The sequence below is a fragment of the Bubalus bubalis genome, chromosome 5 (assembly GCF_019923935.1).
Source record: "Bubalus bubalis isolate 160015118507 breed Murrah chromosome 5, NDDB_SH_1, whole genome shotgun sequence".
Taxonomy (NCBI): domain Eukaryota; kingdom Metazoa; phylum Chordata; class Mammalia; order Artiodactyla; family Bovidae; genus Bubalus; species Bubalus bubalis.
In genome coordinates this window covers 85819359-85845847 of record NC_059161.1, presented here as the reverse complement: position 1 = coordinate 85845847, position 26489 = coordinate 85819359, and the positions used below count along the sequence as shown (strand labels likewise).

At 39.7% G+C, this 26489-nt stretch overlaps 1 protein-coding gene across 4 annotated transcripts; it reads right to left on the bottom strand.

The window, feature by feature from the left end:
• Window positions 1-4558: 4558 nt before the first annotated feature.
• LOC102402778 (tripartite motif-containing protein 77) lies at window positions 4559-24864 on the bottom strand. Of its 4 annotated transcripts, none has more exons than XM_044943376.2 (7): window positions 24616-24864; window positions 13175-13589; window positions 11844-11939; window positions 9005-9235; window positions 7374-7396; window positions 6580-6677; window positions 4559-5284 (listed from the first exon to the last, which is right to left on the bottom strand). In XM_044943376.2, the coding sequence occupies exons 2-7, from the start codon at window positions 13583-13585 to the stop codon at window positions 4791-4793; spliced, it is 1353 nt and encodes a 450-aa protein (XP_044799311.1). In that variant the 5' UTR covers window positions 13586-13589; window positions 24616-24864; the 3' UTR covers window positions 4559-4790. The 4 variants fall into 4 exon arrangements, with proteins under 4 accessions (XP_044799311.1, XP_006055378.3, XP_044799312.1 ...); XM_006055316.4 differs by having other exon boundaries at window positions 24625-24825; XM_044943377.2 differs by lacking the exon at window positions 11844-11939 and having other exon boundaries at window positions 24625-24861.
• Between the last annotated feature and the right edge of the window lie 1625 nt (window positions 24865-26489).

Genomic DNA, 26489 nt, shown 5'->3' with positions numbered 1-26489 from the left:
TTTTTTTAATGTTACTTTTATTTATTTTATTTTGGCTGTGCTGAGTCTTAGTTGTAGCACACTGCAACTTTGATATTAGTTGTGGTATATAGGATCTAGTTCCCTCACCAGGGATGGAACCTGGGCGCTCTGCATTGGTTGTGAGGAGTCTTAGCCACTGGACCACCAGAGGAGGCCTTAAAGCATTTTCTAGACCATGGGTGAGGGCAGAAGAAGTACGGATCAGTGGCACTGTGTACATGTCTTCATTTTAACAGCTGTGGTTTTTTTTTTTTTTTAAATCTTTGATTATCTCTTATAAGGATGCTGTTTTATTAACCATTACATTCTCAAGCTGATAGATTGTCCCTTGAACTGTCAGCTTGCCAGAAAACACTTGTTGAATGAATTAACATAGTTGCTTAGAAAACAACATGTTGCTTGTATTTTGCCTGATCTAGGAGACTTGATGACTTGTGGATTTTAATTTGGGTCAAAAGTGATTTCATACTCCCACACTTCTCAGCAGGGTGATTTTGAACAAGAAATCCTGCCTGGATGGTTGTGACACATGAAATAACGGAAGTAGAGAAGTGCAGTTAGCTGCTCTGTGCTAAGCCAGTCCCTGGCCGGTACTACTGTTGTTTGATTTTTCAGACCAAATAGGACTCACCGCCTGGAGCTATAGGATGTGGAAGTCCAAGCCATTTGGAGGAAACTAACACCAACAACAAAACTGTATTTTTTTATTTTATTTTATTTTTTATACAGGAGGAAAACTGTTGGAGAGGGGGATGACTCTTAGTTGGGAAACCTTTATAATAATTCAAAATCTGACTTTGACTGGAATATTCTGTTTTTGCAACAGTAAAAAGAAATCATCAGTCACAATGCCAAGCTGTTTAACAATGTGAGAAATTTGAGGTGTGGACATGGCCAGCAATATCTTTGAATTCTGAAAGAGCTAAACAGTTTTTGATATGGTGTACGGTATTGTTAATTGATTACCACTGTAATACTGAATTGATGCCTTCCAACTCTGGTGCTGGAGAAGACTCCTGAGAGTCCCTTGGACAGCAAGGAGATCTAACCAATCTTAAGAGATGTTAACCCTGAATACTTTATTGGAAGCACTGATGCTGAAACTCCAGTATTTTGGTCATCTCATGCAAATAGGCAACTCATTGGAAAAGTCCCTGATGCTGGGAAAGATTGAGGGCAGAAGGAGAAGAGGGTGTCAGAGCATGAGACGGCTGGACGGCATCACCAATGAATGATCACGAACTTGGACAAACTCCGGAAGACGGTGGGGGACGGGGGCCTGGCGTGCTGCAGTCCATGGGGGTTGCAGAGAGTCCCAGATGACTGGGCCCCTGAACAACTGTATTGCGAAAGAAAATTTTCCCCTCCTTTTTAAATTGAAGAATAGGTGGTTTGGAGCTTTCCTGGTGACTCAGATGGTAAAGCATCTGCCTGCAATGCAGGAGACCTGGATTGGATCCCTGGGTCGGGAAGATCCCCTGGAGAAGGGAATGACTACCCTGTCCAGTACTTTTGCCTGGAGAATCCCATGGACAGAGGAGCCTGGGAGGCTACAGTCCATGGGGTCACAGACAGAAGGCCACCACGGCAGTCAAGGAGCACAGACGCTTGAGCACGCGTGCATTGGTGACCGACAACCTAGTAAATTCTTCTTCTAGGTGCGGGGAAGGGAGACGGCCAGAGGGGCTGCAGCAGTCACGGGGGTCAAGGCGGGACTCACCGAGCTCAGTAGATCGAGCCGGCGCAGGACTCAGAGGGCGGCCGTGGCGCTTCCCGAGCCCAGGGGCGGCGCGACCCTCCCCTTCGGGAGGAGCGGCAGCCCTGCGCACGGAGAGGCCGGTGGCCGGGGCTCCCCCACCTCCTAAAGGGAACTGAGGCCCGCAGAGGCCGCGGGGGGCCGGGAAGCCTACCCATCTAGGGCCCGGAGGGAAACTTTCCAGCACATACAAAGAAAAAAGATTTAAAAAAAAAAAAAAAAAAACTTTCTGCCACACTTTTCTTTTTGCAGAAACATCTTTTCCCGGTTCTTTGAGCAGAGAGCGGGCGTCTGTGTGTGACCTTTTGCTGCATGCCCAAGCCGTGCAAACCAGAGAGCTGTCTCCCTTCCTTTCAGTCAATGCCGAGAAAGAGAAGCGGAAACACAATGCCACAAAATCCCACTCCATTGCGGGTAATGAGTCCAGTTTTAACTTCTCTCCTCATTTCACTTTCCACTTTTCATTTTTCGCAGTCCTCACATAGTTACTGTTTATCGTCGATTCTGAGTTTTCAGTTATCTGTGCGTGAGACATACTATTGACAATTTATCCCGTTTGGGCCGGTGTCAGAATCAATCTAAAAAGTTTAGGTATGCAACAATTCTTGGATCCCTTCCAAAAATAAGGGCATTATTGTGCGTGTGTGCTAAGTCATTTCAGTCGTGTCCAACTCTTTGGGACTCTATAGGCTGTCGCCTGCTAGGCTCCTCTGTCCCTGGGATTCTCAGGCAAAAATACTCGAGTGAGTTGCTGCGCCCTCATCCAGGGATGGAACCCTCATCTCATTTCTCCTGCACTGGCACGCGGTTTCTTTACCACTAGCGCCACCTGCCTGCAAAGGTCGGCCTAGTCAAAGCTATAGTTTTTCCAGTAGTCACGTATGGATGTGAGAGTTTTACCATAAAGCTGAGCGCCCAAGAAATGCTGCTTTTGAACTGTGGTGTTGGAGAAGACTCTTCAGAGTCCCTGGGACTGCAAGGAGATCCAACCAGTCCATCCTAAAGGAGATCAGTCCTGAATATTCATTGTAAAGACTGATGTTGAAGCTGAAACTCCAATACTTTGGCCACCTGGTGCAAAGAACTGATTCATTGGAAAAGACTCTGATGCTGGGAAAGATTGAAGGCAGGAGGAGAAGGGGAGGAAAAAGGATGAGATGGTTGGATGGCATCACTGACTCAATGGACATGAGTTATAGTAAACTCCGGGAGTTGGCGATGGACAGGGAGGCCTCGTGTGCTGCGGTTCGTGGGGTTGCAAAAAGCCAGACAGAAATGAGCGACTGAACTCAACTGAGCGCCACCTGGGCATTATTAGATTGCTTTAAATAATCGCTAAGCAAATACTTGAAACTCTAATTAAAATTTATTTTCCACTACAACTTCATAGAAATACATTTAATCCTGAGATTATTCCCTAAACCACTTTCTCTGTAAAGAGAGTGAACAAAAGATGCAGAGATAGAAGAAAGGAGAGTGGGAAGAGAAATATTTATATGTATATACGTGGGCTTCCCTGGTGGCTCAGCTGGTAAAGAATCTGCCTGCCATGCAGGAGACCCCAGTTCTGTCCCTGGGTTGGGAAGATCCCCGGGAGAAGGAAATGGTTACCCACTCCAGTATTCTTGTCTGGAGAATTCCACGGACAGAGGTTACAGTACATGGGGTCAGAAAGAGTTGGACACAACTGACAGAATCAGAGTCAGACTATAGAGTGACTAACACTTTCACACTTCACTTCATATATATATATGAAAATAGAAGAAAAAAGAAAAAAAATTCTTTATGACGAGATCTTTTAGAATCTACTCTTAACAGCTTTCTTATCTATCATACAACAGTGTTAACTAGAGTCATTATGTTGGGCAATATATCCCCAAAGAGATGAATTTCAGTGTCTGATTATTTTGCAAAGCTTTAATCTCTAAGTCAGTAACACTCTTTGAAATGAAATTTGTTGACAGGTTGGATGTTTTGTATATGTGAGAAATAAAGTTCATTGTCCATCCTTGAAAATATATATTCAGAGTATTTTCACTCTATGTATCTTCCTTAAAAATACTGCAGATTCCAAGCAGCTAAGCCATATTATCTGTGCTAGTATCACTCTGGTAAAAATATGTGTGTATTCCTGAAAATCTGCTCATCATTGAGAACTACTAAGAGCAACACTGGGAATCAAATCATACACAATCTATATCTCGCCCACTAAACTGAATTTCTGCACCACGAACCTGAACAATAACTTAATTCACTTCTTTAATGTTTCTCATCACTTCTTGAGCTACTGACTGTGTCTACATGATAGTAAATGTTTTTGGTTCATAGCCTTTGCTTTTAATGTTTTTCCTACATATTCATTTGTTTGTTCAAATATTTTTCAGATGTCTTTCATATCCTTAACCTGGTGTTTCGTCCCTGGAATGTGGTTATGAAGAGGACGGACATTGGCCTTCCTTTTTTGCAGTCTGAAAACTACAAAAGAAGATCCAAAATCTACTGTGAGCTTTGCAAAGGGAAAGAATAAGCTGTTCTTGAGGTCATATTATAATTGATCTACTCTACTTCAGGAAACCCAGGATTAAAGGAGGGGTAGAATTTAGCCAGATGAGTGGAAGGAGAGGAAAATTCTATGCTGCCCTGGAGTTTTGACAAGGATTCTCTGGAAGAAGAATCCTCTGTGCTTTGCATTCATGCATTTGACTGGGTTTCCACACCCATGTGTTCTTTCATCTCTAATAAGTTAAGATGGCAGATGAAAAGGGCCTATATCCTACCCAATATAATAAAAGTGATTGCTTTTATTTAAATAAAATATAAAAGACAAATGGACATCATTAACATTACCACCACTTTAAAAAATAATGCAGCCATTATAAGTCCTAAAGGTAAAATGAAGTTAAACACAGTGAAGTTATAATTGATTTTCCCCATTCTAGAAGTCACCAGGATAGGAGCCCCCTCAGCTACTAGAATTCCCAAAACCTTGGTTAGGTTTGTGACCTGTTCCTGATCATTTGGGTCCACACCAAATGAAAGGTCTGAGAGGGAAAGAGAAAGATCGTGAGAGGAAATTACAAATGAGGGAACCTCTGGCAACATTAATAAAGCTTATCATACCACATTCATAATCTAGAAACACCCCTATGTAGCCCTGGGGTCTTTGAATATAGTGGGGTAAGAATGGGAAGGTAGAAAAGAGACTGAAATGGCCATCCTTACTGACGCAGAGAAGTAGAAAAATGTCCTCAGAGTTGAGCAGCATATCGTTCCTGCTTGTCCAGGACTCCTTGCAGAGCCCTATAGCCCAGTCACAGGAGTTTCCCACGTCCACCTCCCAGTAGTGTTTGCCAGCGGTGAAGGTCTGAGCACCCCATGTAGGCGTGTTCTCTGGACGTGCCGGGTCCCAAGGCACATCTTGATGGACAGGACCACATTGCAGACGTCTCAGGGCTTCAATCAGAGGCACGCAACCGTTTCTTATTTTCCCATCCAACGTGATATACACTTCAGGAAAATGAAAGCAATGAAGTCAGAGAACAGCGGTTTCAAGTTCTGAGGAACATATCACTGCAGTGGTGGTGTGACAAATGTGTAGCAACCAAATCTCTGAAACGAAGCCAAACTGATTTGTTTTATTTTCTGGGAATATTTCAACCCACCATGACCAGTTTCAAGGCGCCAATCCTTTAATAATTGCTCCTAAAGTTCTGGAACTTGTAACAATTAGCTCCCACAAGTGTGGCAGTACTGGCTAGTTCCAGAATACCCTTTAATCACAGATGTTAGACACCCTGTGTTACCACACCCTTCTATACAGAGTGTGTCACTGGAAATACATAGAAAGAACAGGAAGGGCTTCTTATCTATCTAAAGAGCCAGAAAATCCCTAATTATACAACTGGAGGAAGGAAAACTTTGAGAATACATAAAGACATAAGATGTCAGACTCTTGGCTTATTTTCACTACCTCACCAAAAGTTTGGGAATCCATTCATAGATGTCAAGAAAATAGCAAAATGGCCCTTAAGTCATCTCATTAATCAATCATCACAAAATAAAAAAAAATCATAATAAATATATATTATATTTTATATGACATTGTTATTTTTAGTCCTAAATAGGGATCACATTGCCTAGGATAGAAGGGCTTAACATCTAAGGAAGTAAAAATAAAATAAACCAAATATCTATATGTGCTCTTTTTTTGCAGTGATTTCTCTCAGAATTTCTAATGGAGTTGCTGCTAAATCAGAATCCAACTCTTCCCATCTCAGTCCAGCTTCTCCTTTGTCCGCTGGGCTCACCTTCAGTTGCATTTGTCTCAGGGAGTCCTCTACACAATGAATTATGGATTGTTTTCAAGCTTTTTGAAAGTCTTGTGATTTTTCACATACAATCATTACCTTTAATATTCAGGTAAACATTTAAATAACAGCATTAAAGTAATTCTAAGAATCTCAATATCCACATATAATCTAAATATCCACAGCTAACTACAAGATGAAATACACCGAATGGATATGCATTTTTATAAGTCAAAGTGTTCTTTTTATTATTATTATTTTAACTCACTGCAAGTAGCTAAATAAAAAACTATGTGTCATATCTGATTATTTTTGACAGGCTTCTGTTAACTTTTCTGACTGATAATTAGCGATAAAATAAGTTATAAGGGTTTGCATATGTACCTGCCCCCCTGTTCTCTACACAGAACAGACAGAGCAGTGAAGAGATATCATCAGTGTGTTATGTCCTCATGTAGGAAATGTGATTGCTTCACGCAGAGTGCTGCCTCTCACCTCGGAAGCTGTTAAGCCTTTCCAGCATCCCAGTGATGGTCCATGTACTGAGCTGTGGGTCCAAAGGCTGGGGAATGTACAGCTGCATTAACTGACTCCTGTAAAGAGAAAGGCCCAAAGGTGCCATTAGCAACCACTGATGATGCTTCAACAGAATCTTCATAATTACCTTTAAAGGGTATGAATGTAACTGCTCAGATGGAGGAACACTGCAGTTACTATGATATTTTACAATCTGCTTCCTTGCTCTTGGCATATCAAACCTAGTAGAATGTGATGCCGCAATCAAAAGTGTGTCTGTTTCCTTTCTTCTAGCTTCCCTAGGGGATCCACACAGCAATTCTCATCTAATTCCTGAAATCTAATAGGCGGAAAATTGTTGGAACTTATCATTTAATACATATGAAACATCAGCACTACTATATGTTCTTTCTTGATGAATTCTACCTCACTCCTTTTCTCAGCATCCTTCTACCTACTGTTTCTCTGAGCTTATCTGCCTTTCCCATGGATGACCAGGAATAGTCCTTGGATAACTAGGATTTGGAAATTAGGGGAAGGAAAAACCGTCATCTCTTTGCAACTTCTACAGAAAGCCTTGCAACAGAAACTGCGCTCCTCTCCACCATACGGTCACCAAAGGGTAGACTATATAAAGCCTGGCAGACTATTAGAGAAGGAAGGAATAAATACAGAGAGAAAGAAACTTCTCATTGAAAGGGAGGCTTCATCTTAGTAGAAATAGCCTGATCTCTCTCACAATTATCATGATTTGAATAGAGGAGCAAACTTACCTTTTCATTGTGTCTTCCACACCCTGTAAAGAAAAAGAGAGGAAGGCTTAGTTTTCAGCACAAACTCTCCTCTTAAGTCTAGTTTCAGGATATGAGATTATACTGAAAAATTCATTATTTCCAGTTTTCTTCCTTGGATAAAATCATTTGTCATTTCCCTTCTCCTTATAAATATGAAATCCAATCTCACATTTACATACAACTGACAAGATCATAATCTTAATAAAATTGAAAGTCAAATGTTCTTAGGGTGCATGAATGACTGTTCTTTGTCCTGATATACAGAAGTATTCACAGGGGTTTCCCCAAAGTTCTTTGGTGTGTGGACTCCAAATCTGCTGCTGCTGCTGCTGCTAAGTCACTTCACTCATGTCCGACTCTGTGCGACCCCATAGACGGCAGCGCACTAGGCTCCTCTGTCCCTGGGATTCTCCAGGCAAGAATACTGGAGTGGGTTGCCATTTCCTTCTCCAATGCATGAAAGTGAAAAGTGAAAGTGAAGTCACTCAGTCGTGCCTGACTCTTAGCGACACCATGGACTGCAGCCTACCAGGCTCCTCCGTCCATGGGATTTTCCAGGCAAGAGTATTGGAGTGGGTTGCCATTGCCTTCTCTGAATCTAGGACTTCACAATAGAAAGGATGAATGCATCCTATGGTTACACACGTTACACATATTATCAAGTGCAAATATAAAGTTAACTTATCTGTTCAACACAGTCATCCCTCATTATATGAGGGGAATTCATTCTAAGAGCCCCCTTGGATACTAAAATCCATCGGGTGTTCAAATTCCTATACACAATGGCACAGTATATCCATTAATGTACACACATTTTCCTGTATACTTTAAGCATCTCTAGATTATGTAAAGGCTTCCCAGGTGGCTCAGTGGTAAAAAATGCACCTGCCCAGCTGGAGACAAGGGTTAGATCTCTGAGTTGAAGATCCCCTGGGGAAGGAAATGGCAACCCACTCCAGGATTCTCCAGGAGATAGTGAAAGACAGGGAAGCCTGGCGTACTGCCATCCACAGGGTTGCAAAGAGTCAGATACAACTTAACAACTGAACAATGAACAACCAGTATTCTTGCCTGAAAAGTCCCATGGACAGAGAAGCCTGCCAGGCTATATATGGGGTCGCAAAGAGTTGGACATGACTTAGTGACTAAATAACAAGATTACTTATAAGATCTAATATAATGTAAATGCTATGTAAATCATTGTCAGCATTGGCAAATTCAAGTTTTTCTTTTTTGAAATTTCTGAATTTTCTTAAAAAATATTTTCCATTGGTGGTTTGTTGAGTCCCCAGATGCAAAACCTGTAGAGAGTTGGAAGGGCAACTGTAGAAGGATATAAGAAGGTTTGGGAGATTTTTTTTTTTTTTTCCTGGCTCTGTTACTTGAATCTTGCCACATAATCTTCCTTCTTCCATAGAAGGCAAAACTGATGTTTTGTCTCCAGGTTATACTGGAGGAACAAAACCTGCCATCACAGAGGTAGAAGAGTCAGAATCTGGACTTTGGAGTCAGAAAAATAACAGAAGTCAAAGAGGATATAATGTCAAATGATACAAGTGTTTTCCAAGCGGGTTGGTGTTCTGCAGCTAACATCCTTCCTTAGTCCTTACCTGGAGCATGTCCACATCTGCTTTAAGGCACATTTCCTTCAGTTCCTCATATATTTTTCTCAGGAGTTTCCCCATATGAATCATTCTGGCTACATTTCTAGTGAGTCGCTGAAAAATAACTGTGCCTTCAATTGCCAACATCTCTAAATGTTTTTGCTTTTCTTCCTGGAGATACTGACACACTTTAGGGTATTCAGCTCGTATCATCACCAGTCGTAGATTTATAAAACCCTGCAGCGACATTGGGTTAATTAGATCACGTATTTGGATGGTTTTATTCTTCCCTTATCATCTGTTGTCTATGTGTTATATACAGAATGTTTGTCCTAGTTCATTTGGACTACTAACAAAAGTATTAAAGACTGAGTGCTTATTAATAACAGACATTTACTTCTCACTGTTCAGTAAGGTAAGAAATACAAGATTAGTGCCAGCGGGTTTGGTGTACAGTGAGAGCCCACCTCTTAAATAGGCATCTTTTTTTTTTTTGCTTAATAATAATTAAAATATACTCCACTTTACAAAGCACATTCACATACTTGGTTTTCATTTTTTACCATATACATGTATTTTTTTGTTGAAGTATTATTGATTTTCAATATTGTGTTAGTTTCAGATATACTGTAAAATGATTCAGTTATCCATATACATGTGTATAGCTAATTCTTTTTTCCAATTCTTTTTCACTATAGGTTATTACAAGATACTGATTATAGTTCCCTGGTGAGTGCTGAAGAGTTGATGCTTTTGAATTGTGGTGTTGGAGAAGACTCTTGAGAGTCCCTTGGACAGCAAGGAGATCCAACCAGTCAATCCTGAAGGAAATCATCTCTGGATATTCATTGGAAGGGCTGATGCTGAAGCTCCAATAATTTGATCATCTGATACAAAGAGCCAACTCATTAGAAAAGACCCTGATGCTGGGCAAGATTGAAGGTGGAAGGAGAAAAGGATGACGGGATGAGATGGATGTGAGTTTGAGCAAGTTCTGTGAGTTGGTGATGGACAGGGAAGCCTGGTGTGCCTGCAGTCTGTGGGATTGCAAAGGGTTGGACACAACTGAGCAACTGAACTGAACTGATAGTTCCCTGTGCTATAAAGTAGGTCCTTGTTGTTTATCTATTTTTATGTAGAATAGTGTATATATGTTAATCCTAAATTCCTAATTTATCCCTCCCCTCACTTTCCCCTTTGATAACCATAGGCTTGTTTTCTGTGACTATTGGCCTATTTCTGATCTGTAAATAAGTGTAATTGTATCATTCTTTTAGATTCCACACGTAAGTGATATCATATGATATTTGCCTTTCTCTGATTTACTTCCCTTGGTATGATAATCTCTAGGTCCATTCATACTACTGCAAAGGGCATTATTTCATTCTTTTCATGGCTGAACAGTACTTCATTGTATAAATATACTACATTTTCTTCATCAACTCATCTGTCAACGAACATTTAGGTTTCTTCTATGCCTTGGCTAGATAGCCATCCTCTGGTTGTGTCCTCACATGGCAGAAGGGGCAAGTCTCTACTAAGCTTCTTTTTTTTTTTTTTTAGGGCTTCTTTTATAAGAATCCCATTAATAAGGACTCTTTCCTAATGACCTAATCACTTTCCAAAGGCCAAACCTCCTAACACTATCATTTTGGGTGTTAGAATTTCAACATTTGAACTGTGGGGGACCCAGACTTTCAGACCATAGCTTCTATCTTCTGTGCTCCAGAAGGATGTGTTCTCAGAGACCTTCTGGCTCACTCCGTTTGATCTTTTAGATCTCTACCCAGATGTAACCTTCATGATGGGTATTCTCTGGCCAGCATACATCCCCGAAACCTGTACTATTTATATATATCCCTGCTTTAATTTTCTTCCAAGAACTTTACAAATGTGATGTATTATAAATGTTATTCTTCTTTACTTGTTATATGACTTCTCTTACAAGATTATATCCACTGAAGTCATTGATTTGCTTCTTTTTGTCCATTTCCATATCTTTCTGTGGACCTAGAACAGTGAGCAACATATTACATGCCCTCCTATGAAAGAATGGTTCATTAGGAAAGCCATCTTAAATGATCAGGGTAATTTTGTTATTGTCCTTCAGTATTTTTACAGCACTATGTACAGATTTCTCTTTAATGAAACATTCTGTAATATAGCCTGCTGATATATCTTCTTTAGAAGTCATTGAGTTCTTTGAAAATGAAAATGTAGTTCAACTTCTTTAGTTTCAGGCTCTCCATTCATAAATGTGAACCAATGAATAATAAAACCCCAAATCCTTAGCTAGGCATCTTGCCATGGCTATAATTACATTGCCAGCCATATCTCTCACTGCCTGCCTTATACCATATGTACTAATTAATAGGAGCTATCTACATGTCCCAGATAATTCTATGATTTTTTCTCATATTTAGCTTTCTTGTCCCTTAGATCTCTGTGTTATGAATTTACAGGTTCTACTAAAACATTAGCTTCAGGGTGATTTTTATTTGTTTGAGAAGCTTAACGTTCAAAGTTTATTAAACTCCTACAGAACTGTTTTTTTACCTCCATCCGAGTGACCCTTGCATTTTGTTTTGTGATACTGCATTTTCTTGTCTCTGCTGAAGTATTAGTGGTAGATATTGCTTTATCAAGAAAATCAGGAAAAATCTTTTATTTACCTATTGGGGTCATTCAACATGAAATCCTACATTGAAGGTCATGTTTTTCCATATGCAGCTCTCTTTGATCACCCTCTCAGGGGACATTATGATTTAATTCAAGTTCTTCCACTGTAAGTTACCAGGTTATTTGTTCCAAACTGGCTCCAAGGGATTCAGGGTCTGCGGCTTACCTCCCATGCTCTGAATGTGTTGGTCACTTTTTTTATATTTCGTTGATTTTCCTGTTTCTTTTTCCAAATTGACTTCATTTGCATGAGAAGGTGCTCCTGCAAAATAACTATTATTTGTAGCACTAGAATAGCAAAGTTAGTACATTTCAGATATTTAAAAGAAGATATAAGGGGATGAACATGGGACAAACAGTAAAGAAAGCAGAGATGTCAGTGATTTTCCTTTGGAATACTAACTCCTAAATCTGGGGAGATCAACCAAAGGTGGAATGTCTAAATTTTAAAAAATTTAATCCATTATCCGAGGAATCTAGCAGTGAATTTATAATAATCTGGTCAGTTTTCAGAAGTGAATCTTGCTTTTGTTCCTGTTTTTTTTTTTTTTTCATGTTATGCATTTTTTTAAGTCAACAAGAACAAATTCCTAGAAAGACACAAATTACCAAAATTAACTCAAGAAGAAATGGAAAATGTGAACAGGCCTGTATGTAGTAAAGAGATTGAATCGATAATGAAAAATTTTCCAACAACAAGAAGCCCAGAACCAGATGGTTTCACTGATGAAATGCACCAATCATTTAAAGAAGAATCAATACTAATCTTTCTCCAACTCTTCTAAAATAATGGAAGAGGAAGGAATACCTCTTAATTCATTCTGTGAGGTCTCTTGCTTTATATTTAATTGTGAAATATTAGCCCTCAGTTTTCCTGTGGCACTGTTAGAAAATGTTGGCCAGTGTTTCTAAATCTGCTCTAATTAGAACAGGACCATTATAATCATGTTTGTAGTAGCCAATGACTCTTACTGAAACTAGATATTTATCTACCACACTCTGTGCATGCTTAGTGGCTCAGTTGTATCTGACTCTCTGCAATGCCATGGACTGTAGCCCACCAGGTTCCTCTGTCCATGGGATTCTCCAGGCAAGAATATTAGATTGGGTAGCTATTCCCTTCTCCAGGGGATCTTCCTGACTCAGGGATCAACCCCACGTCTCCTGTATTGCAGGCAGATTCTTAACTGTCTGAGCCACCAGGGAAGCCCACCTACCACATTACTTCTGAAGTACCGGCATCCTAATCCTCAACAATTTCATCATCGTTCCTCTCTTTCAGCTCAACAGAATTTAAACATCAGGAAAGCAAGGATGATATCAAGTTTCTTCACTGCTTTATCTCTAGATTTCAGAATAGTGCCTGGCACATGGTGTTCAGAAATTGTATTTGTTAATAGCATAAAATGATAATGGTTATAACCAATGTATTTTCCTCAGTGCCTATCAGATACAGGGTCCTCCACATTTTAAAGTTCAGTCAGAGATATTACTTACCCTGTAGTGCTCTGCAACCTGCATTACTGAATAGTGTTCGTGAGTGGCATGCCCTGTGGAACGAGAGCAGAACAAACACAGCAGGCTCTTGTCAGCTTCACAGAAGTAGAGCTTTATCACTTGGTGTGTCCTACACATCTGCTTGGCAGAGCCAGGTAACTGGCAGATAACTGAGTTTCCGGTGGAACGAATATGTTTCTTAGCAAGAATAGTGCTTTTGAGGTCCATTTTTGGAGATGCCGCCTTGCACACAGGACAGCAAGTAACTGTCGGGGCATCTTCCCACAAGAGACAGAGGCAGGGAGTACAGAATCGGTGCCCACACCTAATGGTGGCAGGGTCTGTGAACGTGTCCTTGCAGATGGAGCAGATGATCTCAGCGGGGAGACACTGTGCGGAAGCAGATGCCATGTTTCTAAGAAAACAGAAGGAAAGGACTTTCTTGACTTTCAGCATGTGAGCTGAGCTTAAGCTTTCTCTCGCTAATACACATATGTCCTATAGGAGGACAGCCCATGTTTTGAGGATGGTGAAGAAAAGAGAGTCCTATAGACCAGTAAAAATATGTTATTATTTTCCACCATTGGCCTCCAGCACTACTTCTCAGTTCCCTATTAGAAATCCAGTATTTTCCACATATATTATCTCTTTTTCAAAGACAAAGAAATCAGAGGTTCTGGGATCATTCATAGACAGCTAGTCACATTGTATCCGAAACTATCACAATTTTCCCCTTTTTTAACTCTCTCTGATTGGTTAACACAAGGTAATTGTTCAAATCCTGGCCAATGAAATAAGACGCTAAAACTCCTAGGACAATTTTAGAAAAAATTTTCTTGTTCCAAAAGAGATGCACAGAATTAACGGATGGCTTTTTCTGTTTCTGGACATTTTCCAGATATAATGCCCACTTGCATAGCCATTTTGTGATCACAGAATGAGTTGGCCTGAGGAGAAAAGCCAATAATCTAAGGATAACAAAAACACAGAAAGAAATGGTTTTTAACAATGGCATTGAACAATAGTTACCTAATTCTGAAGAAGCCAATTCCCAACTAAATTAACACAAATCTCTAGACTTAAAATCCTAGCAGAAGAAAGTTTGTGTTTACCACCACATACAAAAAGAACTTTGCACAGTATCTACTGCCATATATAATATGTCGGGGGTTCAACAAAAATCATGTGGCATATCATAAGGCAAGAAAAATTTAGTTTAAACAGACAAAGCAATCATCAAAACCAGACTTAGATATAAAACAGATATTAGAACTATTAAGATAACTAAGATAGTAACGATGACCGTATATGCAAGACAGCAAAAGAGACGCAGATGTAAAGAACAGACTTTTGGACTCTGTGGAAGAAGGTGAGGGTGGGATGATTTGAGAGAATAGCATTGAAACATGTATATTATCATATGTGAAACAGATCTCCAGTCCAGGTTCTATGCCTGAGACAGGGTGCTCAGGGCTGGTGCACTGGGATGACCCTGAGGGGTGGGATGAGGAGGGAGGTAGGAGGGGGTTTCAGGATGGGGAATACATGTACACCCATGGCTGACTCATGTCAATATATGGCAAAAACCCTGCAATATTGTAAAGTAATTAGCCTTCAATTAAAATAAATTAATAATTTAAATAATAATAACTATGATTAGTATGTTAAAGACTTTTATTAAAAAAATGTTGACAAGATGCAAGATAGGTAATTTCAGGAAACAGATGAAAACTATAAGATAAGCAGATAGGCTAGATATAACATATGCAGAGAATTTTATGTTTGGGTTCAGAAGTATGTACAAGTAAGAAAATTATCAGTGAGCATGGCAGTATGTCAGTGTAAAATACAAAAACTAAACACAAAAAGTAAAAACAAAGAGTAAAAAATTACAACAGAACAGACCATCAAAGAGCAGTAAGACAACATTAAATGTTGTTTAACATTGTTTAACATCTGTGTGATTAGATTTCCAGAAAGAAAATGAAGATATAATAGGGCAAAGTGAAGTGAAAGTCACTCAGTCATGTCCAACTCTTTGCAGCCCCATGGACTATACAGTCCATGGAATTCTGCAGGCCAGAATACTGGAGTGGGTAGCCTTTCCCTTTCTCCAGGGAATCTTCCCAACTTAGAGATTGAACCCAAGTCTCTCACACTGCAGGCAGATTCTTTACCAGCTGAGCCACCAGGGAAACCCAACAGGGCAAAAGAAGCATTTAAAGAAATAATTTTAGAGGCTGTTGCAAAATTAGTGACAGACAGCATAAAAGAGATCTGTGATATTCAGAGAATATCAGACAGAAAAATACAAAACGAATAAGCAAACAAAAACACAACTAGGCAAGTTATATTAAAACTAAATAAAAATCAATAACAAAGAGAAATTTTTTCTTTCCTTCTTTCTTTTTACAAAGAGAAATTCATTAAGGGAGCCACAGAAATAGGAAAAATAAAGATTATGCACAGAAAAATAAAGATAAAAATTAGAGCAGAAACCATGCAAACAAGAAAACAATTAAGTGACATCTTCAGATTGCTGAAAGAAAACAACTATTAACCCAAAATTCTCATATCTAGTGAAAATATACTTCAAAAGTAAAACATTAGAATTTTTCAAAAAGAAGAAAGAAAACTTGAGGGAATTCAGTGTTATCAGGTCTAATCTATAAGAAATAGATAAAGAAGCTCTTCATTTAAAAGCATATGGTGTGCTAAGAAGAAAACTGATCTACTCACAAAAAATAAGTGATACTGGAAATTGAATAAAGGCAAAATATAAGCTCTTATATTTTTATTTCTTTAACTCACTATTTTTTATTTTTTTAAACTTTACAATATTGTATTGGTTTTGCAATATATCAACTATTTAAAGCAATAGCTTAACAATGAACCATGTGTTTATGAAACATGACAAAAATGACACAAGAAATAGAAAGAGGAATTGGAAATATTATAAGGATTTTACATTAAATGAAAAGCAATATAGTATTACTGAAAGTGGACAAAGATTATTTAAAGAGGTATATTTTGAGCAGGGCTTCCCTGGTGGCTGAGTGGTAAAGAAACCGCCTGCAATGCAGGAGATGCAGGTTTGATCCTTGGGTCAGGAAAATTCCCTGAAGAAGGAAATGGCAACCCGTTCCATATTCTTGCCTGGGAAATTGCATGGACAGAGGAGCCCCGCAGGCTACAGTCCTTGGGGTCTCAAAAGAGTCGGACACGAGCTAGTGACTAAACAACAAAAACATTTTAAGCTAACTATGTATATTCATAGATGATAAAGCTATGAGTGTAGAAAATCCCAAAGAATCTTGTCGGGAGCCGCGTTAGGCATTACTGACAAAATGGAGGCATGGCCCCAGCCTGCTCTCCTCATTCCGCAGGCACGGATCCCGGGATGAAGGAGTTAGGCCTTGCAATTCTGACTTGTCTTTCTCTCTCCTCAGCTGAGTTGACTGAAAAGGAATATTAAGCTGCTTATTGTTCTTGAGAGGAGCATGAGAAGGCACAAAGCCTTCTATAGCTGTGCTCAGAAAATAATTCATAAAGTTAATCTTTGACATTTGTTCAAGGACTTTTACAAAAGAGTGTTCCAGGATGAGCACATAGGCCATAGCTTGAGGCCATGGGAGGGATTGCTATCTGAAGCTTATTTGTGAGGGGAATGTTTATGACAAAGGAGTTTACTGAACTTAGGGCTTAGAAATAATTAAAACAGAAGTTAAAGATTTAAGGAATGTTGTAAAGTTAGCATATTTTACTATAGCTTATAGAAGTTAGGAATTTTTAGAGACACTATAGCTAGAAGCCTTTTTAAGAGATAGTGAGCTCAGGATGTTAGGGGAAAACAGGATTTAGGAAGATAAGTAGTAAACTGAGGAATGTAGCATGAGCTACAATGTAATCACAAGTTAACTACAGAACACATTAGAGGAGGTAGATAATAGATGATAAGGCTGATTTCAAGAGAATCACTAAAGCAGAAACTCTGTTTGAAGAGCAACAATGATTTATGCAGATAATAAATCTGGGAGAGGAGGAACTGAAAATGTCAAACCTCTGGCCCAGTGTTTTTGTAAAAATATAAAAGAGCATCTTAAACTTGGAATAAACAGGCAGTCCATAGAAAAATGAGAGGCTGTCTCATTGCCGACACTGTCCATCTCTTCAGGTTGAATCCCTGGCTGCTGGAGTTGGACTCTGGCAGAATCTAATATAAAACATCCTGGAAGTAATAAGCAAATTTAGCAAGGTCAGAAAACAAAGGGCCAATATATAAAAATTGATTTTAATGCCACACACCTGTATGAAAATTTTGTATTTGAATTTCTTTAAACTTCACATTTATAATAACTTCAAAGAATGAGTTAGTCAAATGCAATAAGTTCTAGAGATTTGATAAAAAAACATTGTACCTATAGTTAGTGATATTGTATTGTATCATTAAAAATGTGTTAAATGGGTAGATATCATGTTAAGTGTTCTTATACTACAACTTAAAAAAAAGGGCAAAGGAAACTTTTGCAGGTAATATATTGATATGTTCATTATCTTGGTTTTGATGGAGGATTTATAAATGTATACATGTATCAAAAGATTGTCAAATTGTACATTTTAAGTATGCAGAATTTATTTTTTGTCAATTATGTCTGAACACAATTATTAAATTTTAAGAAAATGAAGGTGGTGCAAGTGGTAAAGAACGTGCCTGCCAATGCGGGAGACATAGAGATGTAGGTTCAATCCCTGGGTCAGGAAGATCCCCTAGAGGAGCACATGGCAACCTATTTTAGTATTCTTGCCTGGAGAATCCCATGGTCAGAGAAGCCTGGGGGGCTACATCTGTAGGGTCACAAAGAGTTGGACACAAGTAAAGTGACTTGGCATATGTGCATGCCAAAAAAATGAAATAACTAGTTATAATTTTAATAAAATATCAGTGGAAGAATTATGTTTATACACTGGGCAATTTAATACTGTTAAAATGGCAATCTTCCTCTATATGATATATAAATTTAACATAATCTCTGATAAAACTCTAGAAAAATTTTATAGGTATATACGAACTGGTTTTGAAATGTATTATGGCATACCAAACAAATAGAATAGCCAAAACAATCCTAAGAAATAAAATCAGGATATTCACATTACTTGATTTTAAAAGTTAGTAGAATTCTATAGTACTAAAAACACACAGTATTGGGAAAAGGAAAGACATACTGATTATTAGAACTAAACTGAAAGTAGAGACCTGCAAAGATATAGTCAGCTGATTTTTTTTTTTTACAAGTGTTTAACGGTAGCCAGTATTCTTGGGCTTCCCTTGTGGCTCAGCTGGTAAAGAATCCGCCTGCAATGTGGGAGACCTGGGTTCAATCCCTGGGTTGGGAAGATCCCCTGGAGAAGGGAAAGACTATCCACTCCAGTATTCTGGCCTGGAGAATTCCATGGGGTTGCAAAGAGTTGGACACGACTGAGAGACTTTAACTTTCATCAGCACTTCACTGGAGAAAGAATAGCCTTTCTCCAGATAAAACACCAAAAGCACAATCCATAAAAGAAATTAACACACTAGGCTCCTCTGTCCAGGGAATTCTCCAGGCAAGCATACTGGAGAGTGGGTTGCCATTCCCTTCTCCTGGGGATCTTCCTGATCCAGGGATCAAACCTGGGTCTCCTGTATTGCAGGCAGATTCTATTTCACTCCAAAGTATTTATCCAAATGAACTGAAAAGACTGACAAGACAAGATAAGACTTCTCTGGATCCACAAAGATTACAGAGGTATCTCACTCTTCCTATTAAACCTGGAGCTGCTATGTAGACACAGTAGAGGTTTCTCCCCTAAGAGTCAATAGGGAGCCCTTCAGATTCTCTCACGGCTTCCTTAATCCTCAGCAAAACCTAACCATGAAGACATTGGGTCTAACTGAGAATTAAGGGACTGTATCCCAAAGAAGCTGGGAGAATTATCCAGTGTGCACTGGCAGAGATTGTGAGAGTTCCTTTAGGACTAGATTTTGAAATACTTGATCAAAGGGCTGGGACATAAAATAGGATAAGAGAGAGTTTACTGGCTGGGGACACTTCCTCAGGATACAGAATATAATAGTCTGACAAGGACATTAGAAGATGGGGCACATTTGATGCCTGTAGGCTCCTACAACCCTAGGAAAATGAAGGCCCATGCTTAAACAATGAAATGCAAGAATGAAATGCAAGGTGTGTAAGATGGGACAGGACAGGATTAAAAAGCCAAAGGGCATTTTCATGTTAAAGTTAATATGTTATGAAATCAGAAGATCAATCACAGCATTGTGTTTATCAATAAAGCCAAGAGGATACACTATCCACCAAGACTGAATCTGTGTAATGACTAGCAAGGGTTGAGCAGGAACCAAGATGACTTGACCCATATGGAATTGTAGAGATAGTTAATAAAATGAATAGCACCCCCAGGGGCAGAATAGATACAAGAGAAGCCAATAATACTGCTGTAAGATATGAACAGAAGAAATCAAGAAAGTATTATCAGGAGGCAGAGGGGTTTTTTCTCTAGTTAATGATCCTTCTTTCCAGACTTTCCTTATTTTCAGACTTAGAGCTCCTTGATTGATAAGGTGACCACATCCCTAGGAGTAAGTTCTCTGTGACATCATGACAAGTATGTTCTGTGGAGATTACCCAGTCCTTATCCAAAGGGACCTATGGTCAATAACCAAAATGACTTAGGAAAATGACTTAGGAAAATACACTCAATTTGACTTCAAACAAGGTAGGAGTTTTAACTGGCACTTGAAGACCTGAGGCATAATCCTCATCTCATGTTAGACTGAAAACAAATGAGAATCGTTTAACAAAAGCAGCTCTGGAAGACTCCTGAGTATCTTGAATCTCTTGGGTGTACAGACTCCCCTAATAGTCATTCTCTTGAAAGCTGAATATGTACTGGACACAAAAGACCTCACTCACAAGTCTGGCAGATGACACTGTCTGGGTTACCTCTGCTGAGGCTGTTGCCCAGAATATCTTCACCTAATCACACATGTAGCTTCATGGGCTTCCTCACAGCCTGGTAATTAGTTTCCTAGTTATTTCCATCCCAATATTGTCAGGAGGAATTGTGCAACACAGAGTATCTCACCTGTTATGGTCATAACCCTACCCAGATTCAAAGGGATGGAACACTTTCAGTTGTGAGCAGGATTGAAGTTACATTGTAGGAAAAGAATGGGAAATGGGATATTGTTGAGTCTCTTTGGGGATGAGGAGTGGAGGAATAAATCTTGCTATATCTGCTCTTCCTGATAAGTTGACCTCAGGGATCTGGATCCAGAGAATGAAGGCCCTGGATTCAATGAGTCTTTTATAGATCTACCTTTCAAGCTCCAGATTTCTATTAAATGGTTCTCTAGCTCTCTGGAAATTTGGTGTAATAAATATTTTTTATGTGAGAGAGCCCTTTAAGGGCTTGATGTCAACTGGACAATCACTCTGAATACAACACAGTAAAAGGCATATTGATACAGATATGCCAAATCCTGAATGGGAGAGATGTTCGTCTCCTCACAGGGCACCAAAAACAGACTTGATAATTCTAGGCCAATGGAGTGAAGAAGGTCAGAACCTCTCTTCAGCAGGAAGCCCCTTCTGATGTCTCCATATTTCACTGAAAAATCTCATCAGTATAGGTCTTGGGGCTTCCCTGGGAGCTCAGTGGTAAAAGAACCTGCTTGCCAATGTGGGAGACACAGATTCAATCCCTGGTCTGAGAAGATCCCACACGCCGAGGAGCAACAAAGGCCAGATGCCACAACTGTGGAAGCTGGGCTCTGGACCTGGGGAACAGCAACTCCTGAGCCCAGGTGCCAAAACTACTGGAGCTCATGCTCAGCAGCAAAAGAAGCCACCACTCTAAGAAGCCATAGCACAGACAGAAGTAAGTAAATAAATGATAAAAAATAAAGACAGGCCTTGTGGACTTCTGTCCATGTGCATCTTCCTGAGGAGAGGGTAGCATATCCTGCCTGTGATAGATTCAAAACCCGTAGCTGAGCCATCCCCTAGACCTTACCACTAAGTGTGGCCTGCAGAACTTGAAACGTGGCCCCATCTTTAGAAACTGCTCTATTTGCACAGTCTCTGTGCCTCCCATACTCTGAAGGACAGTCAGGCGAGTTCTTCTGACCTCCCACTCTTCTGGACTGTGGAAATTTCTGATGCAGTCTCTGAGACATGGCATCTCTTTGCTAAAATCTAGTGTCTGTATTATCATTCTGCTGTGAAGGAATAGGCCCCGTCCTTGCCACACAGCTTTGACTGTTCCTGTGTGTATCTCTACTCTGGGCCTACTGAATCAGGATGTCTGACAAAGCCACCCTGAAATCCTTTCCCTTCTCCTTCATTCTCTGTCTGGCCCATATCTCAGCACAAAGCCACATTCCAGGGCTCTGCTCTTGCTGTTCGCTTTCGTAACATAAGGTGTGTTGATCATCAAAATATCCCAGAATGAAGAGTCACGGCTGCCAGTTCTTACCTGGGAACCAGCAATAAATATATAGGATCCTAAAGAGGAGGTGCGGAGAAGGCAATGGCACCCCACTCCAGTACTTTTGCCTAGAAAATCCCATGGAAGGAGGAGCCTGGTAGGCTGCAGTCCATGGGGTCGCTAGAGTCAGACATGACTGAGCGACTTCACTTTCACTTTTCACTTTCATGCATTGGAGAAGGAAATGGCAACCCACTCCAGTGTTCTTGCCTGGAGAATCCCAGGGACGGGGGAGCCTGGTGGGCTGCCGTCTATGGGGTCGCGTAGAGTCGGACACGACTGAAGCGACTTAGCAGCAGCAGCAGCAAAGAGGAGGTGGCAAAAGGTGAAGCTTTCCAGAATGTTCAGTCTTTTTCCTATGATGTGACTTCAAGAAACTGGAGTGAAGTTTCTCTTGTTTTGACTGATTCCACAAACGTGAGGAGGTCGTGACTTACAGGACAAGGGATTTGGGGTATTATATCATAGGAAGAGAGGAAGAAGAAAGTAAGGTCCAAAGGATCAGAGATGAGAGGGAAACAAGAGATATCAGGAGTAGAGAGGCACTTAGAAAAAGCAGTATGAAAAAAGAAAAGAAATGTAATTGTAGAGAAAATTGGATAGCAGGGTTACGTGACCTTGCGGGCAGTTATAGAGAAAAAGAGGTTCAAACGCTGCCTGGTCCGAAGTAAACTACCCTTGCTTTAATTGATGAACCCAAGAGAAAGATAACCCTTGGGCAATATCAGCAAAATTGTAGAGAATATGAGATACTGATAAAAGAAGCAACAGGCAAAACTTTCTGCACATTTCAAAACTATTCTTGGTGGTTAATATTTAGTTGCTGAGTTGTGTCCACCTCTTTTGTGACACCATGGGCTATAGCCCACCAGACTCTCTGTCCATGGGATTTCCCAGGCAAGAATACTGGAGTGGGTAGCCATTTCCTTCTCCAATTCTTGGTGGTAGAAAACTCCCATTTCAAGAAGTTGGCATGAAGCGTCTGCAGTTTAACACCCAAAGTGAAAAAGACATTGGAGACCACTATGGTCTGTGGTTAAGAGTACAGATCCTGAAGCTAAATTGCTGAGTTAGACCCACTGTTCTCTAGACCCTGCCATCTTGAGACGATTCTATATCTCCACTTGCAAAACAAACCAGGTACCTATTTGAAAGAGGGATAATTGGATCAGCATCTTGTAGAACAGTTAATTTCTACTAATTATCAAGTAAAAATGACAACAAAAGAGAGAGGGAGCTCAGTCATGAGAAAGACAACAATATAAGAATCGGAAGAAAAGTAGAGAGTCTTAAGGAAAAGCTAATAAAAATAAAGCAAAGAGAGAAAAGAAAAACCAAATTTGAGATGGTAGTTGATGAAAGGAAAACAACCTCATCAAAAGGTAGCTGAGTTCAGGAAAAGCATTTAAAAGATTTTTGAAACTTTAAAAATTTATTATAGAAGAATGATGTAGGGAAACATATCTATGTTTATAATCCAGGTTGGGGATTTCATTTGTTTTCCACACTCAGGGTTCTAAATCCCTGTATTCAGGGATAATTGATGGACTATGGGTCTTATCAAGCAAAAGGAAAGTTGAATTCTGATTGTGGGCTGAGTTGGGTCTTTGGGGGAAAAGAGGATCTTGTGCTATACTTGGTCACTCTGTTGGACACATACTTGTGTCCAACTCTGTTAGCCCATGGACTATAGCCCACCAGGCTATTTTTCTCCAGAGACAAGATTCCCCTCAAAGAAGACAAAATCTTTTGGAAAAGTGGGAATATCAGACTTTCTTTTCTACCCTTCTCATGTGAATTTGTGCCTGCCACCAAACACTAACATTCAAGAGTTTTTCAAAAATGCAGAGATTGCTGTGATTTGTGAAATACATTTTAAAACATTATTTAATCCCTAGAATATGTGCTTGACTGTTCATTGGAAGGACTGATGTTGAAGGTGAAACTCCAATACTTTGGCCACCTGATGCGAAGAGCTGACTCATTTGAAAAGACCCTTATGCTGGGAAAGATTGAGGGCAGGAAAAGAAAGGGACGACAGAAGATGAGATGGTTGGATGGCATCACCAACTCAGTGGACATGAGTTTGGGTGGACTCTGGGAGTTGATGATGGACAGGGAGGCCTGACATGCTGCGGTTCATGGGGTGGCAAAGAGTGGGACACGACTGAGCGACTGAACTGAACTGATATGTGCTCAGAATTTTTCCCAAAAAGGATATCAACCCTATAACTGATTTCACACCATGAGGATCTTTTCTATTTATCTTCCCCTCAATCCTTATTTCAATATTTATGAAAGCAACCTTACCAGTCCATCTCAATAAATTTTGTTGGCTAATTTTTTTAATAAAACTTTCTCCAATGAAACACAAAATTAAAATAAAGAAAATACTCATACCAAAAATATTAACAAATATTAACAAAATCACTAATGCTAATTATGTATTATGAGTTAAAGTAGTTTATTTTTGTTATTTGGTACTTTACAAATTTGCAAGTAGCAAAAATATGAGTGCAAGATTGTGTTAGGAAAGAGGATGTAGATGGCTGTCTCTGCAGTATCCTCAGACCTTGGAATGAACTGTAATAAAGCTTCCTTCTTTAATGGAAGCAAACTCAGAACCACCAAGGCATCCAGAGGGGAGTCTCCAGGTGCAGAGAGCAGCTCTCACCACAACTCCACTTCTTTGAAGATTTTCTGGATAACCCCTGAGGGGACCACAGGTGGGGTTGTTCCACATAATATGGTCCTGGTTTCATTTTTATTCAAACAAGGGTCAGAGAGGAGGCTGGAACTTTGATTACAGGCTTTCTTAAAATCCCAATTAAAACTACAAGGAAAGACAAACACTAACCAAAAGCAAGGCAATCTTGTTTTATACAACTCACATTTCTCACCTTTCAGTTGGTGCTTCTTCTCAAGGAACCTCTGTGGCCTGATTTTGTCTGTCCCCAACACCAGGGACTGATTCTCTGTCTTTGCCCGCTGTCCACGTACAGGAAGGTGAGGAGATGAGAGAGAGCAAAAGTTGCTGCCCTTCCCAGCTGTGCTGTTTCCCTTCTAAAAAGGGATGCTAGGCCTGTTTGATGTTAATTGTCAAGGCCGACGTAGCCTAGTAGGTACATCAGAATCACCTGCAGGGCTTGGTAGACCACAGGCTGCTAGGCTTCAGCCACAAAGATTCTTGATTCAGTAGGTCTGGGGTCACAGAGTTTGCACGTCTAGTGAGATGCGAGTTTGCATATGTAATGAGAGGCGAGTTTGTATAGCTCACAAGCTGCTGTTCCCTGGACCATAATTTGAGAATCTCTGACTGAGTCTATGTCTATTACAGGTGATACTTTTAGGTTGTACAGGAAGGATAGTTTAAAAAGAATCTTATTGCCAAGCACAGGCTGGAAGCACACTGTGACCTTGCTGCTGCTGCTGACCTTGCTACTATCGCCTTTTATAGTCTGTGGTGGAAAGCATAAAGTGGCCAAAAATGCTGGCTCTTTCACCCATATAGCTACAGGGCCTTGAGAGGAATGCAGGAGTACCACCATGCATCCTTAGCTTGCAGGGCCCAGAAAATCTAGTAACAAGGTACAGGCCTCTCATCCAGGGGCCCAGGCAGCCCCACCTCTGGATCATTCCTTTCCCTATCCCGACTTCACAGGAAATACGTCCTTATTACATCAGTTCTCAAAGTGTGTTTTTGAGACTCGTGGGAGTCTGTGAGGTCAAAATTATATTTAAAATAATATTTAGAGAATATTTGTCCTGTGGCCTAAATGGTTTTATAAATGTTATTTTAAATTATTTAGTAAATAAATATTTAATTATTTTTAGGTTTAATTTCTAATATGGGGTGTGTGTGTGTGTGTTAGTCTCTGTTGTGTCTGTCTCTTTGCAACCCCATGGACTGTAGCCCACCAGGCTCCTCTGTTTGTGGAATTTTCCAGGCGAGAATACTGGAGTAGGTTGCTATTCCCTTCTCCAGGGGATATGGCATATTCTGATATTAAAAAAAAAAAAAAAGCCCAGTTAACAAAAAGCTTGTGGGACTGTACAATAATTTATTAGTTTAACTGAGGTACAATGTATATACCATAAAATTCACCCACCTTATATGTACAGTTTAATGACTTCTAATAAATGTTTGTTAAGTTTATTTTATTCAACCATCATCACGTCCACTTCTAGTATACATCTGTCTTTCCAAAAGATCCCTCCTGATCTTTCACAATCAGTCCCTACTCCTATCCTCAGCTCCATGCAACCAGATACCTTTCTGTCTCTCTAGTTTTATTTTTTTAGAATCATCACATGTATGAAATCATATTACACATAGTCCTTTGTGTCTGGCCCCCTTCAATTAACAAAATATTTCGAGTTTATTATGCCTTTTTCATCAATGTAGTTTATTCCATTTTAGCTGAGTAGCATTGCATTTTATGAATGTAAATTACAATATATTCATATTAATGCCCATTAAATAATGGGCATTTGGATTATTTTGAGTTTTTAACTAATATGAATAACACTGCTATGAAATTTCATCTGTCTTTCATTTATTGTGGGTAGATATTGACGTGTGGAAGTGCTGAGTTACTTGTTTTATATATTTAATCATTTAAGAGTCTGTAAAACTGTTGTTCAGGATAGCTGGACCATTTTGTTTATTTTTGGACCATTTTATTTTGCTACCAGCTATTTACAAGAGTTCTAATTCCCCCACATTCTCACCAGCATTTAGTATTGTTTGCCTTAATTACTTAAG

Excerpts from the sequence above, each read along its gene's own strand:
- LOC102402778 (XM_044943376.2), bottom strand. The coding sequence starts at position 13,585 with ATGGCATCTGCTTCCGCACAGTGTCTCCCCGCTGAGATCATCTGCTCC. Across the intron at positions 7,397-9,004 it reads CAGATGTGGACATGCTCCAG|GGTGTGGAAGACACAATGAA; the intron begins GTAAGGACTAAG and ends TTTTCTTTACAG. Across the intron at positions 5,285-6,579 it reads AAGGCTTAACAGCTTCCGAG|TGTATATCACGTTGGATGGG; the intron begins GTGAGAGGCAGC and ends ATTTTCCTGAAG.